We start from the raw sequence: 20,205 nt of genomic DNA on the forward strand, positions 1-20,205 counted from the left end.
GAGTACCATCACTACAAATTGGTACTTTCGACCAGTTACTTTAAGTACCATCATTTCAGGTCGAGTTACTCATCCAGGTCTCAGAAACCGGATGAGTAACTAAAAGAAAAAATATCATATGTTGAGGTTTTGTTCATAGTTAACCCTAAGTTAGATTAGACGCTCTGGTTAGGTTGAATTAGCAGTCCGTCCTCCTAAGGTTCCCCAACGTCAAGAAACAGTCGTACTAACGTGACCTTATCCTAACCTATACCAGAGGACCCAAAACAGAAAACGGGACAGTATGTCAATTTTGCGAGCCGTTCAAGATCAGAGGCCAGATGCTTGGGGCTGGCCTCACCCAACTTTGCACCCTGATTGCTATGAGGCACGTACATGACATGGTCGGGTCGGGGTTGGCACAAGTGAAAATGAGTACCACTTGACATGGTGTCAGTGGAAATTCTATGACGATTCTTAGGATGTCATATTAAGTGAATTTGGAACTATTTCCATTCAATACTTAAAGACAGACACGACAGGAATTGAACACCGAGAGATTTAAAATGCGCGCCGACCAAAAAACGATAAAATAAGGGGCATAAAATGTAACATTTGTGATAGGTAATCTCTGATTGGTCAAATCGCTGATAGCTGGTCACTGATTGGTCGACCTGTTCTCTCGCTTAATACACCTCACTTGAGGCGCTATCAGCATCCACACTCGGATTGATTACTGGAATTAAAGCGAATCAGTCTGCATTCATTCCCGGACAAAGGAATATTGACCTCCACGGGTTTGCAGGGTTGGTAAACATTAGTCTACACTACAACATTAGTGTAGACTGACTAACCAGTAGTCAACACTAATGGTTAGACAACAGCACTTCAACTTTAAAGCTCCTTATATGGCGAGAACGCGCAGGATAGGACAAAATGCGCGCGCATGAGGCGACTTCTTCCGTCACTTGAATATATATATATATGAGGATCCCCTCGTCAGCCAGTCACCACCGCCCGCCGGTGAGAACCACAGCTTCAGTCACTCCACCACACACAACCCACACCTGGTTGATACCTGGTTACCTGGTTGATGGGGTTCTGGGAGTTGTTCTACTCCCCAAGCCCGGCCCGAAGCCAGGCTTAACTTGTGAGAGTTTGGTCCACCAGGCTGTTGCTTGGAGCGGCCCGCAGGCCCACATACCCACCACAGCCGTCCACAATCAGGTACTCACTCCCATACTACTTACGGATGAAGATGCTTGCCTAACAGCACTAACCCAGCAGTGGCTGCACGGAAGATGTCGCTCTAGACGCTACGCCATACATCAAGGTGTGAGTATGTGCTTAGGATGACACTTGCATCTTAACGACCAATAAGGTGTTGACCAATCCACACACTAGAAAATGAAGGGACGACGACGTTTCGGTCCGTCCTGGACCATTCTCAAGACCAATAAGGTGGTTACCCAGGATCCACTTATCTCACTCTTCGTGGCATGACAGCTGAGTGGACAGCGCTTCGGATTCGTAGTCCTGAGGTTCCGGGTTCGATCCCCGGTGGTGGCGGAAACCTTGGTGGCACGGAGTGTTGTTAATAAAGGGATTCGTCCGGATGCTGTCCCGCCAAACTCCCTCCATACAACAAGGAGAGCGGATGGTGAGACGTCTTAAGAGTCATCCATCTACTCAGGTCTAATTATAATTCACGCGGTCTCATGTTTCTTGTAAAGCTATGCTGGGAAATAAAGCTCTTATTAGCCAGCGAAAGTATTTAAAGTATTCATTAAAACCATTTCACTAGTGAATATAGGCAATCGCTGGTGAAGCGGTATTAGTACTGAGTGAGGCCTGGTGAAGCGGTATTACTACTGAGTGAGGCCTGATGAAGCGGTATTACTACTGAGTGAGGCCTGGTGAAGCGGTATTACTACTGAGTGAGGCCTGATGAAGCGGTATTACTACTGAGTGAGGCCTGGTGAAGCAGTATTACTACTGAGTGAGGCCTGATGAAGCGGTATTACTACTGAGTGAGGCCTGATGAAGCGGTATTACTACTGAGTGAGGCCTGGTGAAGCGGTATTACTACTGAGTTAGGCCTGATGAAGCGGTATTACTACTGAGTGAGGCCTGGTGAAGCGGTATTACTACTGAGTGAGGCCTGATGAAGCGGTATTACTACTGAGTGAGGCCTGGTGAAGCGGTATTACTACTGAGTGAGGCCTGATGAAGCGGTATTACTACTGAGTGAGGCCTGGTGAAGCGGTATTACTACTGAGTGAGGCCTGATGAAGCGGTATTACTACTGAGTGAGGCCTGATGAAGCGGTATTACTACTGAGTGAGGCCTGGTGAAGCGGTATTACTACTGAGTTAGGCCTGATGAAGCGGTATTACTACTGAGTGAGGCCTGGTGAAGCGGTATTACTACTGAGTGAGGCCTGATGAAGCGGTATTACTACTGAGTGAGGCCTGATGAAGCGGTATTACTACTGAGTGAGGCCTGGTGAAGCGGTATTACTACTGAGTGAGGCCTGGGTGAAGCGGTATTACTACTGAGTGAGGCCTGATGAAGCGGTATTACTACTGAGTGAGGCCTGGGTGAAGCGGTATTACTACTGAGTGAGGCCTGGTGAAGCGGTATTACTACTGAGTGAGGCCTGATGAAGCGGTATTACTACTGAGTGAGGCCTGGTGAAGCGGTATTACTACTGAGTGAGGCCTGATGAAGCGGTATTACTACTGAGTGAGGCCTGGTGAAGCGGTATTACTACTGAGTGAGGCCTGGGTGAAGCGGTATTACTACTGAGTGAGGCCTGGGTGAAGCGGTATTAGTACTGAGTATGACCACGGAGTGAGGCCTGGTGAAGCGGTATTAGTACTGAGTATGACCACGGAGTGAGGCCTGGTGAAGCGGAAATCTTAGTATTACATTCTTGGGGCAAAGTATCTGATCTTCCCAAGAATTCTCTCTAAGAATATAATAATAATTTTGTACATTCGCCTCTCCATTTTTCCAACCCATTAAAGTGGTGGGATTCGAACTGAGGCCGTGAACGAAGCACTGCTCGAGGAGACTATAATACATCATACGTTGTGTGTCGTATGTGAAGTGTTTTTTCATTCATGAACCGGGGGGGGGGTGGATAGATTACCGAGCATTTAGCCTTTGTTGATGAGGACAGGTTGTTATAATCAATATGTTCTCAGGCCAGGCTCGTTAAAGCGTCGGCCGCCATCCCCTGCCCTCCCAAGACTTATTCATCAGTTTTAATAATTGTGTATTAAGACACCATGGTAGCATTCCACCTCTCGCCTATAAAACCATTAGCAGCAAAGGAGCAGTAACGGTATTAGTAAGTAACTTACTAACGTAAGTAACTTATAGTAAGTAAATATAGTAAGTAACTTACTAATGGCTGGCGTCCCCATTACTCCTGTATTCGTGTCCCCTGCGCTCTTCTCTCTCTATCTTTATTCATCTCATATTCAACGTATACCTTTTGTTCCTTGGATCAGCGTCGACTTGAGCGATAAGGTTACTCATAGAGATGACGAGACCACGAGCAAGTGTGGCGCCGTTACTCCTGAAGGTGGTGTTGGTGGGGTGTGTGTCTGGGCGGTGCTTGGCGGACGGCTCAAGCATCTACAAGCTTCTCTACCCGGGAGGCTCCAAGATTATCGCCAACTACACCAGCCAAGGAAGCCTCTCGCGGGTAAGGTGAGTAGTTATGAATCTGAAGAAGGTGTTGCCAGTCTGTGTTGACCGCCAACTACACCAGCCAAGGAAGCCTCTCGCGGGTAAGGTGAGTTGTTTTGAATCTGAAGAAGGTGTTGCCAGTCTGTGTTGACCAGACCACACACTAGGAGGTGAAGGGACGACGACGTTTCGGTCCGTCCTGGACCATTCTCAAGTCGATTGTTGCCAGTCTGTGATGCGTCTGGAAGGCGGTATTGTGGGGTATGTATGGTCTCGTATGTCGTCACGGGTTGGTGTGAACGTCACTGAATTTGTGGCTATTTGTGTTTTTTCCATTCATTTATTTATCGTACTAGTGGAACTGTTCCTCCATGTCTGCGTTGCCCAGATTAATTGATTGATGAAGATTAAGCCACCCAAAAGGTGGCACGGGCATGAATAGCCCATAAGTGGTGGCCCTTTTGAGCCATTTCCAGTATCAATAGATGATACTGGAGATCTGTGGAGGTGCGACTGCACCCTGCGTGACGGGAGATGTCTCCCGTATGCGTTGCCCAGATGTTACAGCAGTAATTATACACATTTTCCCCAAGGGAAGGGGAGGAAGAGAATTATCTGGAGAAAACACTTAAGCCATTACGACTATATAGCACTGGGAAGGGGTCAGGATAAGGATTAGGGATGGGACGGGGGGAAAGGAATGGTGCCCCAACTACTTGGACGGTCGGGGATTGAACGCCGACTTTGCATGAAGCGAGACCGTCGCTCTACCGTCCACCCCAAGTGATTGGGCGATCTGAAGGTAAGTTTACATTAGCTTGTGCTACTCCTCTTCTAGTCTCCTTGTGTGTGTGTGTATACTTTCTGTTACTTGTGCAGCCCGTCTTCCTAAGGTCTCCCAACGCCAAGAAAACGGTCACTTTAAACTGTCCCTTTGTTACCTACCAGAGGACCCAAAACAGAAAACGAGATAGTCCGTCACTTTCGCCAGCCGCTTCCATTTTCTAGGACGACAATTTTTGGCCTTATGTCACGCATACGAGTGAAATGCGACGTTCTCTGTAAGAGGACAGGTTGACGCGTGTGTGTGTGTGTGTGTGTGTGTGTGTGTGTGTGTGTGTGTGTGTGTGTGTGTGTGTGTGTGTGTGTGTGTGTACGTGCGTGCATGCGTGCGTGCGTGCGTGCGTGCGTGTGTGTGTGTGTGTGTGTGTACCGTTTTGTTTTCCTTCATCTGGTAGTCGATGACGCTCATAGGCTGTGAATGATGAAGGGCATTGCACTTTTTAGACTGTAGATAAAACAGGAGGTTCATTGTGACCCAACTGAAGCAATCTGCTGGTTTTGCTGTCTGGTCTAGCTTGAAGTGAAGTGTGCATTGTGGACGCGTTAAGTGTGCCATTAGACTCCTGGATGGTGATCTGCATTTACTATCCCTTACCTTGAGGTTACCTTGAGGTGCTTCCGGGGCTTAGCGTCCCCGCGGCCCGGTCGTCGACCAGGCCTCCTGGTTGCTGGACTGATCAACCAGGCTGTTGTCCCTGCTGATAGTCCTGAGGTATCTTGTTTCTGTACGTCCTCCCATGTAGACCTGGGGCCAGATTCACTTAAGCACTTACGCAAGCACTTACGAACGTGTACATCTTTCCTCAATCTTTGACGGCTTTGTTTACATTTATTAAACAGTTTACAAGCATGAAAACTTGCCAATCAACTGTTGTTATTGTTATAAACAGCCTCCTGGTGCTTCGGAGCTCATTAACTGTTTAATAATTGGAAACAAAGCCGCCAAAGATTGAGAAAAGATGTACAGGTTCGTAAGTGCTTGCGTAACTGCTTTCATGAATCTGGCCCCAGAAGGTTCGTACACGCGTCTTCCCATGTAGATGAAAGTATACGTCCCAAGGTGAACTAGGACGTATAGGGTCTCTTGTGCCTGGTGTGAAGACACTAATTAACACTACCTTAACATACTACGTGTGTAAAGGAAGAAATGTATACGATTGTCTCTCAGAATGTTCGGTAATATGTTTATTGTTTTTGATGTGTGTCTATATATATGCATGAACACGTTGTACTGAACGGGCTGAGAATAGCTTGAGCTACCTCATCCCTTTGTGTGTATTTTACCTCAATAAACTTATTTCAATTTCAACACTACCTTCCCCAGATGCGCCCTCAAATGCAGCCAGCTGACAGCGTGCTGTGTGTATACATGGGACTCCATCAGCCAAGAGTGTCAGCTTTTGGAAGCGCTGCCAACCTCGGCTGTCAGCCTAACGCCAGCAGGTGCCAGTCTGGAAACTTACTATAAGGCGGGGCAAAATAACCGCCAAGTGACGCTTGGGAAACAAAATACTGTCTGGCGCAATGCCAAGCCTCTCTGCGAGGCCATGGGTGGTAGGCTGGCTCTTCCCATCGACTACTCCTGCAGAAGGATCATCCACTTCATATTCAATGCCCCTCAGCTCCTTGTGGGGATGTGGAGGCAACCTCTAATCACCGGTGTATGGTATGACATGGAGAACCATGTGATCACCACCAATATGGCGTGGAAACCCACTCAGCCCAACGGAGTGTCGACAGACGAGGCTTGCATCTTCTCGGAATATGGCCTGCTGGTAGACACCTCTTGCTGCTGCTCGTTAAAGATTCCTTTTATCTGCGAAGTGTAAAGATCAGTCTTGCTGGTGATTAGCTTAGATATCAAGGTTAGTCTTTAATTTAATTTAATTATCTTTATATCAGATATAAAGGATTGTACTGAGCAATTGATTAATCTTAAGGTCAGCTTTTCTATCACGAATGATATTTAACTCGAGGATTAAGTGGATAATGATTGTCTAGGATATCAGGGATTGCATTGGGTAGTTACCAGCTCCCAAAAACACACAAAATTAAAATACACAAACGTATTTATTTTATATATAAGAATGAGCATAAACAGTTGACATCGTGAACACGATCATCAATCGCTTTAGTATGAACAAATCCACAAGGGCCGTGACGAGGGTTCGAACCTCGTCATAACATATTCGATATATATAAATTCGATAACATATAATTCGAACATAAAGAATATGTAGCTCAGTCGATTAAGGCAGTGTCTGGGATGCTCCCGGACGCAGGTTCGAATCCTCGTCACGGCCCTTGTGGATTTGTTCGCTTTAGCATGACATTCAGGTTGCCTATACAAACATCGTAGGACCTTTGCCAAGACGCTGACTTCCTGTCCCCGTTGCGGTCACTGGTAAATATTGAAAGATGTAGTGCTATATATATACAATATTGCTTTAATGACATATAAATATAATGTAGTGTTAATGACATATAATGTAGTGTTAATGATATATAATGTAGTGTTAATGACATATAATGTAGTGTTAATGACATATAATGTAGTGTTAATGACATATAATGTAGTGTTAATGACATATAATGTAGTGTTAATGACATATAATGTAGTATTAATGACATATAATGTAGTGTTAATGATATATAATGTAGTAAATTATCATCCACTCATCCCTGGTAATAAACATATAATTCACCTGGGCACTAGGAGACTGGAACAGCGGCCCCCAAGCGGGCGTGGATCACTCACTCCTCTGAGCAGGGCAGGGCAAGGGAGCCGGTCGGCCGAGCGGACAGCACGCTGGACTTGTGATCCTGTGGTCCTGGGTTCGATCCCGGGCGCCGGCGAGAAACAATGGGCAGAGTTTCTTTCACCCTATGTCCCTGTTACCTAGCAGTAAAATAGGTACCTGGGTGTTAGTCAGCTGTCACGGGCTGCTTCCTGGGGGTGGAGGCCTGGTCGAGGACCGGGCCGCGGGACACTAAAGCCCCGAAATCAACTCAAGATAAGTTGAAAATTTCAGCACATCAGCAGTAAAGTTGCTTCTGGAATCTTTCCCTTTTTAAGATTACTCATAGCTGAGTGGACAGAGCCTCTGCCTCACATGCGTGAGGTACCAGGGTTCGAGTCCCCTAGAGCCCAGGTAAATGAAACAGAACGTAGTGTTAATGACACGATTTAAATATATATATATATATATTTCATAAGTTAATCCTTACCCCACTACCTGTGGAAATATTTGCATGAAATCTTATCCATTATAAAGTTTAAACTATTATCAACGTTGTAAAGTCTGTTTTAGCACTATGGATGATTAAAACCATATCTCCTTCTTCACAGTAGTTGCTGGGATTGGACATAGTAGCCGATCCTTCTTAAAGAGGGGCATGAGAGACTGAGGGTGGGACCCCCCCCCGGTGGGACCCCCCCCCCCCCCCAACAATCCTATGAGGGTGGGACCCCCCCCCCCCAACAATCCTATGAGGGTGGGACCCACCCCCCCCTACAATCCTATGACACTTGGGCAGACAATCGCAAATCGTCCTGTGAAGTTTGGTGAGACTAGCCCTGAGCATCTGGCTCCCAACCTCACACACACATAGACATTCTCAATTATATGGTTTTTATAACTTTTATCCGCCATGATACGCAGTATGTAATATGTATATTTCTTGCTACTCAGCACTCTTTTATTAGCTCTGTTGCTTTATCGTGTATTTATTGATATACAAGAAGGTACAGTGAGCACTTCTATTACAGGTCTTCATAATTATATGGTACATTCTGATAGTTACTTGTACACACCGTTCATTAAGGCTTTCGTTTATTTATCACTCCGTGAAGAGTGATATGCTTCTATTGCTAATATATATATATATATATATATATATATATATATATATATATATATATATATATATATATATATATATATATATATATATATATATATGTATATATATATATATATATATATATATATATATATATATATATATATATATATATATATATATATATATATATATATATATATATATATATATATTTTCTCTCTCTCTCTCTCTCTCTCTCTCTCTCTCTCTCTCTCTCTCTCTCTCTCTCTCTCTCTCTCTCTCTCTCTCTCTCTCTCTCTCTCTCTCTCTCTCTCTCTTCAGCATTATCATATCTGTAATATATAGTCAGTTTCTATAATGTTTCTATACTAATATAGGTTGTAGGTTGTATATGGCTTCCCGCTGGATTATTATTTATTTATAGAAAATCTATATTTTTTATTTAGCAAGTAATTGTGTCTTCTGCAAGCCGGACAGGACTAATAGTTTCACGTTCGTGCATGACTAGACGTGCACTGCTCATTGAGCAACTTTACCTTCGGTGTTGCTTATATCTATACCAGTAAACTGAAAGTGTGTTGTGTCGAATTGTCGAGTGGAGTAAATGTAAGGACTAGCAAGTGTTTCTAGTAGTGTGTGTTGTGTGTGGTTGTGGTGAACTACAAGTGTATGAGAGATGTTTATGAGTTTATCAAATACAGGCTGTCAGGCAGGCAGGCAGGCAGGCAGGCAGCCAGGCAGGCAGGCAGGCAGGCAGGCAGGCAGGCAGGCAGGCAGGCAGGCAGGCAGGCAGGCAGGCAGGCAGGCAGGCAGGCAGGCACCCTTACAGTAGACATACACACTCACATAGGTAAGCAGGCTATTTAATCGATGGTGTAGGCCATGAGCCAATAACAAACATTGAAAATACAGAATATGGCGGCCACAGAGTATCTGGCAAACTTTTCCGCCCCCATGACGGTCAGCTGCGGTCTCCACCAACGCCAGAGGGAGGTTAAGAGGCTGTGACCCCGTTCCTTCGGCTGCATCTTGTTCCCCAATCTCCCACCGACACTCTGAGGAGATGACGACGAAGGGAATGTCCTCCTGTGGCTGATGAGGTCCCCGCCGGGGTGCTTCTTGTCGGAGACGAGGATGATTTTGCCTTCGGTAGGATGACTGTTCTCTGGGGGCTGGAGGAGGAGATCGATAATGATGTGGAAGACGATGATGAGGAAGTTGGAGAAGATGCAAAAGAGCAGCCACACGTCTACGAGTTTGAAGCTGGATGATTTCGGGAGAGACGAAGCCACCTGCGGGTGCAGTTTGATTGGTTTATATAATGACATATTACTTGGTTTTCCCTGGTATTACTTTCTCTTTTTCCCCTTTTATATAGGTATTTCTCTCTCTCTCTCTCTCTCTCTCTCTCTCTCTCTCTCTCTCTCTCTCTCTCTCTCTCTCTCTCTCTCTCTCTCTCTCTCTCTCTCTCTCTCTCTCTCTCTCTCTCTCTCTCTCACCTGGTTTGAGATGGTGGCCAAGACAAGGAGTGTGGTCAGCGAAGTCATAACACGGACTTCGAAGTTGTCCTTGACGAAGAAGAGGGTGAGGTAGCCCACGATGGCCATGATGAGAGAGGGCAGATAAATGTTGATCACCGCGTAACCGAAGCGGCGAGTCAATGAGACTCGAACCTGGGAGGAAAAGATTTTAGTTGTTAGGTATACAGGCACCCATCAGCTATGGAAGGTTTCTCTCAAAAGCGATACAAAGGTGCGAGAAACAACTACGCGGCAGTGACGAGAGAGGCAGAAAGACATTTTGAAAGAAGGATAGCACTGTAATTACACTTAGGCAATTACACCTAGGTAATTACACACACACACACACACACACACACACACACACACACACACACACACACACACACACACACACACACACACACACACACACACACACACACAGTGTCAGAGTAGTTAACGGATGGAATGCATTAGGCAGTGATGTGGTGGAGGCTGACTCCATACACAGTTTTAAATGTAGATATGATAGAGCCCAGTAGGCTCAGGAATCTGTACACCAGTTGATTGACAGTTGAGAGGCGGGACCAAAGAGCCAAAGCTCAACCCCCGCAAGCACAAATAGGTGAGTACACACACACACACACACACACACACACACACACACACACACACACACACACACACACACACACACACACACACACACACACACACACACACACACACATACACACATACTGAATACCCTAAAACCGGTTCCAGCATCAAGCTTCAAGCCAAAATCACCTCACAACCTACCTTAAGAAGGCTGCCATATTCTTCATTCCCACTAAGATTGGTGGAGGTGTAAGACAGCTGAACGATGGAGACTTGTCCCACTGTGTACTCGAGCAACAGCTGGCTCCCCACATACTTCACCCAGCTGGTCGACTCATCCCACCTGCCAGAGACTCGACGTTACTCATATCCCAGAAACTCTTCACCACTCGTAACAAAGAAGTGTATCATGGGTCTGTCTACCGTGTACCGTAAAGGAATATTTCTTGATATATCTCTTTAAAAATAACTGGGATAAAGAGCCTTAACTAGTAAATAAATAAAATTTAAACACGTAGATATTTTCATTATCAGAACTTGATTTGCAACAAGTGATTCAAATCATTGTAATACTGGCTGGACTAAACTGATGTATTGCACTGCAATCTAAATTAAAATAATTTTTTTAGGCTTAAAGTGAAGGAAATTTAGCGTAAACTTTGAAAGCTGATATATACTGTAAATATAAAGTTATGTTTATCATTAGAGAGGTAAGACAGTTCGACTCAATTTATATCTCAAAGTTAGGATGATGTCAAGACAATTCGAAGCAGAACTTATATAGACTAATACCACTCAGCATTCTACACCAACAGGTTCTGGGGCTATTCCGGATAAGAATCATCTCAAACACACACACACACACACACACCAGTTGATTGACGGTTGAGAGGCGGGACCGAAGAGCCAGAGCTCAACCCCCGCAAGCACAATTAGGTGAGTACACACACACACACACACACACACACACACACACACACACACCTCATAAACTATCGACCTGACTTGACTTGGACTCAGAAGGCCTGCCAGTAATCCATCTCCCTGTGACAGTAGTTACTTCGTAGTTTCAAAAAAATCCACTTAAGGATCTTCCTGGTTTCCGTGTTGATGAGCTGTTGTTCCGCTCCTTAGACCTGCTGAACCATGTACATGTATCACTCATTCTTAAGTTGTATTTCCTAACAATGAAATTCATATTTCTGGAAAAGTAGGAGTGATCAGTAATAACTTGAGTGTCTGGAACATTTACTTACTTTAATCACCCCGGAACGTTTACTGGGGGGATTCCTCTTGGGTAAAATGATAGAATTCATTTATGAATTATTTCTTCAAGTGTGAGCGTGGACATCAGGCCTGGTAGGAGACTGCTGTGAGTGCGAGGATGGACACCTAGGATACGTCTAGAACATTTGATCTGTTCACAATCACCTATCGCCACTCGGAGCCTCCTACTGCTAACCAATCAACACTCAGAACGCCATCAAGTAAACCTACCCACCAACCAGCTGAGTGGGGTCTAAGACCCAAGAAAAGTATGTACTCCCTACGTCATCACTGTAAACAAATCTAATCAAACCCAACTTAACGTAACCTAATGTAACGTAACGTAACCTTACCTTAGCTTACCTAACCCAACCCAATCCAACCCAACGTAGCGAAAGTACATAAAATATTATGATTTGCATATTTTGTGCAGGTGTGTGACGTCACTGTGACGTTGTAACGCTTACACCGGTACAGGTTTTAGGCCCTACTGGAGTGGCCAGCTCTCCTGCGCGCGGCCCCAACAGGACTTACTTGAGGTTGTCTCTGGAAGCTGAGGCGAGCTGGAAGAGCAGATAACAGTTCTGATGGTCGAAGGGGTACCTGGTGAGATCGAAGTCGCAGGTGAAGGCGGAGAGGTACTTACGGTAGCTAACCAGTGGGTTACCCCATCCCGGATACAGCAACACTGGGGAGGGGGGGGAGAAGTGTGCAATAATTGCAATTGCATCACCTGGTCCATTTGCACTGTGAAAATAATTATTATTTCTCGAATAATAATAATGCTGGTAATCTATGTATGATTCCACTGTGATACTATTCTATGTGATACTGTGATGTTATGATACTATTCCTCTCGAATAGTATATCGCATTTTGAAACTATAAAATATCATACTGAAAATTATAGTGGCTCGCAAAATTGATATGATGTTCCGTTTTCTATTGTTGGGTCCTCGTGTAGGTTAGGTTTGGACAATATAGTACATAAGGTTAGCGATGTTGGGAGCGCTCAAGAGGACTGCAGGCGTTATGATGACCGATCATTGCAGCCTTCTTAGGCACCATGACCTGTCCTCGTAGCCTACTACAATGAATCTATCCTTGCAGCCTACTAAAGCCCTCAGGACCTACCCTCCTGGCACAGCACCTCTCCTGTGCCAGGTAAGTTCACTACGGGCTCACCATAGCCCGTGCTACTTGGAACTTGTTCCGAGTAGCTGAATCTATAGCAACAACATACCCTCTTGGGCCAGAGAGAAGTCACTGGCTCCCGGGGCGGTGTGACGAAGCACGCTGGTTCTGGTGTGCTGGTCAATTAGCGTGACCTCATTTTCCACTGTGTTGAGGAAGCTGACGAAGGGATACCACAAGTCGGACTGGTTCCTGTCGATCTGGTTCAGCCTGAAGGGACAAACGGACAGTCAGTTGAGGCAGGGGGACAGTAGACTGTTTATTGTATCACTACCCCAGTCCCTTGCCAGACCCACTACCCCAGTCCCTTGCCAGACCCACTACCCCAGTCCCTTGCCAGACCCACTACCCCAGTCCCTTGCCAGACCCACTACCCCAGTCCCTTGCCAGACCCCCCTCTCCCTCCGAACACCAGCACTCTCCCCCGTCCCCCGGCTCACCCACCCCCATTCATGGACGCCTTAGGTTCTAAACTTCCGCCGGTGACGCCTTACCCCAAGTCGTCCTTGAGGTTGATGAAGGTGGCGCGCGTCTCCATCCAAGAGAGGGAGAGGTTGAAGCCCACTTTGAGGATCATGCCCGGAGTGTCCACTTGAATGTTCTCCAGCGTTGCCTCCGCCACCACCTTCAGGCGCCCCGTTACTTCGTCTTCTGGCCGGGGCGCCACCGAACTCTGAGCGGGGAAAGGAAGAGACTTTGAATTAAATGGGAGTTTTCTTCTGGGTGCTTCGGAAGGTTTCAAAGAGAGCAAGCGTAGTTTCTGGGTATATTTTTCCCCCCTATTTTTTTCATTAATTTATGATTATTCCGCACATTTGATGGTGCTACATAGCCTTCCCGGCTTGGTGCTTTCTTTTAATAATTATTTACTTACTTGGGTCATCGACGGGAATTCAAAACTTGGGTCTGAATAAATACGAATGACAAGGCAGCCCGTCCTCATAAACAAAGGCCAAAGTCCATCCCATGCACCCGCCAAACCCCAACCCGTCCTCAGACCAAGTCCATTCTATCCAGCGGTCGACCCCAAAGACGTATATATCAATTTTAACATTCTGTTCATTCAAAATATGAGTTTTCTCAAATATAAATTAATATTATTATGTATTAGCACACTGTGCATATTTAGGCATTGGTTAAGTGTTTAGGTTCTGTTGTCGATTAATTGTACTGCGTTGGTGAAGCATTTACAGCGTTGTGGTTCGAACAAAATTCGTCAGTGAAGAACTTGTTCCGGAACTTGTTCTTGTTTGGCGGGTGCATGGAATCACTTTTGGGTCTTTGTTTGGAGGACGGGCTGCTGTGTGCTGCAACCCGTCCTCGACTCAAGTCCATTACATTCAGCGGTCAACCCCACAGACGCATTCATAAATTTTAACATAATGTTCATTCACAACGGGAATTTTCTCAAGTATAAATTAATATTATAATATATTAGCATATTGTGTATATATAGGCATAGGATAGGTTAGGTTAGGTGTTTAGGTTCTGTTGGCGATTATTTGTATTTGTAGTACGTGGGTGAAGCATTTATAGCGGTGCGATTCGAACAAAATTCGTCAGTGAAGCACTTGTTCCGGATATGTTCGAACGTCAGCAGTTGTGAGTCGTGTGTAAACCGTTTTTCATTCATAAACAGGGGGTTTGGCGGGTGCATGGAATCACTTTTGGATCTTTGTTTGGAGGACGGGCTGCTGTGTATTTACAGAATTATGGTTCGAACAGAGGACGGGAGCGAAGCACCTGTTCCGGAAGTGTTTATGACGTCATCAGTTGTGAGTCGCGTGTAAGCCATTTTTCATTCATAAACAGCTGGTTTGGCGGGTGCATTGAATGGACTTTGCCCTTTGCTTATGAAGACTTGTTGGACAAGGGGTCTCAAAGGTACCTAACTGGTACTCGAATGAGAATTCAAACCCAATTTGTAAACTCTCAGTTGAGTACTAGTCAGGTACTTCTCTTAAACACACACACACACACACACACACACCTTGTAGTCGACGGAGAGCCGCACCAGCTGGCACTGTGCCTCATCGCTGTGGTCGCGACAGTCGTAGCGCAAGTCACAGCGGCGGTGCAGGGCCACACAGGTGCCGTCGTCGCAGGTGAACTGGCCCTCTCGACACACCGTCAGCAGGAGAGTCCACGCCGTCTCCCTCTCCTGACGGCACACTGGATGATGCAGAAGCCACTCCTGGCGCCCTAAAGGATACTTGAAACGTCCCGGTATCATTTCCGCAATGAACACATTGGCGATGTGGTCGATCCAAAGCCATCGACTACCGTTGAGGTAGATTAAGTAATCGCCATAGCCGATAAAGCGGGAGTCATCGTGTGTCATCATTATAAATTTCATATTATGGACGAGCTCCTCACAGGACCCCATGAGCGTGAAACTCGCTTCGCCCGCTACTGTGCACACCGGACATCTATTGGATGTACAGGCGTCGTCTATCAGTCCGTCGACATCAAAGCCGCCACAGTTTTCATATGTTAAACCATTTGGTTCGTCGAAGGCCCAAGGCAAGTCGGGGGCGAGGCTCTTGTTATGGTGGTGGGCCCAATGTCCCTCCTTGTCCAGGTCGGTGACACCAGCCCACACCAGAGGGCACTCTGGATGAGCCTCCTGCACCTTCATATAGGTTTTCTCTACTTCGTCTAGAGTGGAGGGTGTCTTCAACACCCCACCGAGAGCCTCACATAGATACGATCCTTCACTATAAGGCACCGGCTTGAACACCTGGAACCCTAGAGGCGGAATGCTGTAACAGAGATCCTGTTGCGCCTCTGAGTACTCAACCACATTCTTGACCTCCCATTCTCCTCCCCAGCTGACGACATTACCTTCCATGACCCCAACACAATGCGCCAGCTTCTCCAACTCCTCAGAGGTCAAAATGCGATCCCAGAGGTTAAACTGGGTCACGTTGCCGATGAAGGAAATGCCGGGATACCAAGACGGGTCGATGAATCCTACTGTAAGGTTGGTGGCCCGCGCAGACGCCGTCGCGGCCAGGGCGCTTGTACCAATGCTTCGGCCATCTACAGAGGAGGTGATAGCGTTGAAGCGGCTGTCGTGGGTGATGCAAACCAGGTACCAGCGGCGAGGACGCAACGTGGTATTCAGCAAGAAGTACCTGGACTGGTACGATGCAGTCACCCGCATCTTCTCCACATTCAAATCTGAAAGGCAAAGGTTTAGACGAAGCTGATCAATCACAGTAACAAATATTACCGAAGTTGATCAAAAGCCTTAATGGTTTTGCACGTTGTTTTGAGCATTAGTTTCTTACTGAGGCTGATAATATGCTAGAGGATTAATATGAAGAGTAATGTTGAGCAGACGTTCGTATCATTAATCCAGTTGTTGTTCAATGTTAATCAAACTAATTTTTTCTCTGACTAATGAAAGAAAGCTAGACCCAGCATCGACCAATATTCACCGTAAAATGAATAAATCCACAGGGGCCGTGACGAGGATTCGAACCTACGCCCGAGAGCATCCCAAACGCTGCCTTAATCACCATAAAGGCTCTCTGGGTTTACCCCAGTTTTGGACGAGGGCGCGTGCTTTCCGGAAGCTGTTCTTAAGGATTCCTTCTCTGCTTCCGGAAGCTGTTCTTAAGAATTCCTTCTCTGCTTCAGGAAGCTGTTCTTAAGAATTCCTTCTCTGCTTCCGGAAGCTGATCTTAAGAATTCCTTCTCTGCTTCAGGAAGCTGTTCTTAAGAATTCCCTCTCTGCTTCCGGAAGCTGTTCTTAAGAATTCCTTCTCTGCTTCCGGAAGCTGATCTTAAGAATTCCTTCTCTGCTTCAGGAAGCTGTTCTTAAGAATTCCTTCTCTGCTTCCGGAAGCTGATCTTAAGAATTCCTTCTCTGCTTCAGGAAGCTGTTCTTAAGAATTCCTTCTCTGCTTCCGGAAGCTGTTCTTAAGAATTCCTTCTCTGCTTCCGGAAGCTGTTCTTAAGAATTCCTTCTCTGCTTCCGGAAGCTGTTCTTAAGAATTCCCTCTCTGCTTCCGGAAGCTGATCTTAAGAATTCCCTCTCTGCTTCCGGAAGCTGATCTTAAGAATTCCCTCTCTGCTTCCGGAAGCTGTTCTTAAGAATTCCCTCTCTGCTTCCGGAAGCTGATCTTAAGAATTCCCTCTCTGCTTCCGGAAGCTGTTCTTAAGAATTCCCTCTCTGCTTCCGGAAGCTGATCTTAAGAATTCCCTCTCTGCTTCCGGAAGCTGATCTTAAGAATTCCCTCTCTGCTTCCGGAAGCTGATCTTAAGAATTCCCTCTCTGCTTCCGGAAGCTGTTCTTAAGAATTCCCTCTCTGCTTCCGGAAGCTGATCTTAAGAATTCCCTCTCTGCTTCCGGAAGCTGATCTTAAGAATTCCCTCTCTGCTTCAGGAAGAAGTTATTACCTGGAAGGTTGTGCAAAACCTCCAGTCACAACTTCCTCCGGGTAAAAGCTGGGCAAATGATAATGTGACAATAATTTTAACTTTGATCTTGTATTGATTAAACATACTCGAGTATGTTTTTCACACTGATAACCCAAGGTGATTTAATAATTTCATGATCTCAGAGACAGGAATTCTGTACTTAGGCTTATCGAAGTTCCCCTTGGTCAACTACTGACCTTCCCCAGGATGCAACCCACAACAGTTGCCTTACTCCCAGGTATCTGTTTTTCTGTTAGGTGAACAACAAAGCAGTCAGGAGAACGGAAACGTACCTAACCGTTTCGGTTCTATAAAAAGATGCATGGATTATATCTAAGTAACGGTTGTCACTGTTGGTTAGTCCTCACGCTAAACCTTATGTGTGTAAATAATAATGTCACAGTCTAGAAACTTATATTTTCTTGCAAATGTTGTAAAACCCAAGAATAGAAACATGGTCGTAAGGAAACTTTTTACTTTGCCCGTTGGGAATTATATCGTCAAAACACGATGTTTTATGTGATAGGACAAGTTGCAAATTTAAAACATTCAGTGTCCTCTGTAATCCTTTTTGCGCTACCAGCCGTAGGTTGAATATGTGTTGAACAATACATTAGTCGGCAACAATAAACTCTTCACTTGAAACAAAAGCATATCTGACGATAGAATCATAAACTTTTAAATGGTACCTGATCCTTCAACCAGGCCCGCATTCTTCCTGGCGCTTCACCAAGCTGTAGCAGAGGACGGCTGGTCCCGGCGTCTATACGGTAGAGAATGTTGGCTCTAGCCAGCCTGGAAAACTGGAATCTGATGCATGCTGTGTAATTACTGCCGGTGGTGAAGGGAAGGGCCCTCAGCCTGGCTCCCGCTCCCGCATAGGGCTCCTCGTTCGCCTGGCACCCAAACACTCGCTGCCTGTCACCAACACCTGGAGAATATTGGCATGCAGGGTAAGGGTGATAAGCAGTGTTCTAGGTGCCCAGGAGAGGGTGAGATCTGCTACAGAGCAAGAGAATCAGCACATGAGACTAAGAATTAAAATTACAACTCTCTCCCATGGGAGAACCATTTCTTTGTGGAAGCAATTGCCGCGTAACATTGTGGAGGTGGGGTCCCTCGATTGTTTCAAGCGCGGGTTGATATGAGTGGGATTGGGTGGTTATAAATAGGAGCTGCCTCGTATGGGCCAATAGGCCTTCTGCAGTTGCCTTTGTTCTTATGTTCTTACTGATTCTCTCTGCTCTCTTTCTACTGTCCAACCAACTGGGCAGGACGGTAGAGCGACGGTCTCGCTTCATGCAGGTCAGCGTTCAATCTCCGTCTACAAGTGGTTGGGCTACATTCCTTCCCCCCGTTCTATCCCAAATTCTTATCCTGACCCCTTCCAGGTGCAATAGCCGTAATGGGTTGGTTCTTTCCCTTGATAATTCCCTTCCACGGAACAAGGTTATATCGTACACGGGAGTTTCGTACATCTCTTTCTAATCGTTATCACTGTATACGTCGATTGGTTACATGATTATGTTAAGTAAGATGGGTTGGATCAGGATAATTTTGGGAGGGTTGGGTTAGGCTAAGTTGGGTCGAGATAGGTTAGAAAAGCTGAGAGACTTTGAAATTAAATTATCCTACTTAATATATAGAATGTTGAATATGAATACAAATATATACATATACATACATAATATATACATATACATACATACACTATCAGACCTACTCGATTATTTTTAAACATTAAATTATCCCTCTTGACATCCAATATGAAGCAGACTGAACAAAAAATTATGATTTTCGTTAACAAAGCACAAGAGAGGTTAAGAAAATCGAAACCATGACATAAATATATATACCGTTTGTCGCCATGGCAACTCCCGCCAAAACAGCATCTACAGCAATATATCGCCGAATCTCCTTATTTTCAATATGTTATGTGCAAGGCACGAACAAATTTTAAACTTTCAAATTACATAGTTAATAACAATAATAAAAAACAAACAAGTCAAAATAAATACTACAATAGTTATCGCATGCTAAATATAATCTAATACACTAACTTATACTTTGAAAAAGATCTAATTACCTGTTCCCTTAAAGATATCTTTACGCTGATTGGTATCATAAAAATGACGCAATATACTATTCAGTGCATATTATCAATCTGTTTGTTGGTACTTTGAAAGTGATTTAATTAATTGTCCCATGCATATAATTTCTACGCTGATTGGTTCTTTGTTTATTATTGATTTATTTATTTTATTTATATATATACTAGAAAGTACATTGGGGGTTAAGAGAGAACAGAGTTTAAGTTAAAATTACAATCTTGTAAAGCTACTGGAACGCATAGCGTTTCGGGCAAGTCCTTAATCTAACCTTAGAGCAAATCCTTAAACTAACAGAAAGTTTTAGAGAAATGAGAGTAAAATTGATAAAAAGTGTTTAATTTGATAATATTGTTATTGATAATAAGTGTTTAACTTTAAAAAATAACATAATCAAGTGTCCGAAGCAAATAATCTCTTCGCTGGCTGATACTTGAAAAATATTGTACTGAACTGACCTGAGATGACCTGGATCGCCCCATAGAAGAAGGCAGCTTTCAGCAGCTGGAACGTCATCCTGGAACCTCTGGGGTTCGACACCACCCAATTCCACATCGTTCTTAGTTCTTGCAATCCCAATTTTTACTCTTCTTGCTTTACTTTGCGTTTTATCCTCCTCCTCTTGTTCATTTTCCTTCACTTTCTCCTCTTCCTTCTTGTGCAGCGTATAGACGAATACATGGAGTCAAAGTGGAGGCACTTATACACCTGCAAGTGGCGAAATCTATTGGGAAAATAGTT

The 20,205-nt window shown here is 45.0% G+C and overlaps 1 protein-coding gene across 1 annotated transcript; it reads right to left on the reverse strand.

The window, feature by feature from the left end:
* Positions 1 to 8,711: 8,711 nt before the first annotated feature.
* LOC123772792 (uncharacterized) lies at positions 8,712 to 19,980 on the reverse strand. Its single transcript, XM_045766159.2, has 8 exons — positions 19,923 to 19,980; positions 14,919 to 16,111; positions 13,423 to 13,688; positions 12,978 to 13,138; positions 12,270 to 12,423; positions 10,671 to 10,812; positions 9,867 to 10,040; positions 8,712 to 9,659 (listed from the first exon to the last, which is right to left on the reverse strand). Exons 1-8 carry the CDS (start codon positions 19,978 to 19,980, stop codon positions 9,231 to 9,233), a joined length of 2,577 nt encoding a protein of 858 aa, XP_045622115.2. The 3' UTR covers positions 8,712 to 9,230.
* Positions 19,981 to 20,205: the final 225 nt, after the last annotated feature.

The sequence above is a fragment of the Procambarus clarkii genome, chromosome 50, assembly GCF_040958095.1.
Source record: "Procambarus clarkii isolate CNS0578487 chromosome 50, FALCON_Pclarkii_2.0, whole genome shotgun sequence".
Taxonomy (NCBI): domain Eukaryota; kingdom Metazoa; phylum Arthropoda; class Malacostraca; order Decapoda; family Cambaridae; genus Procambarus; species Procambarus clarkii.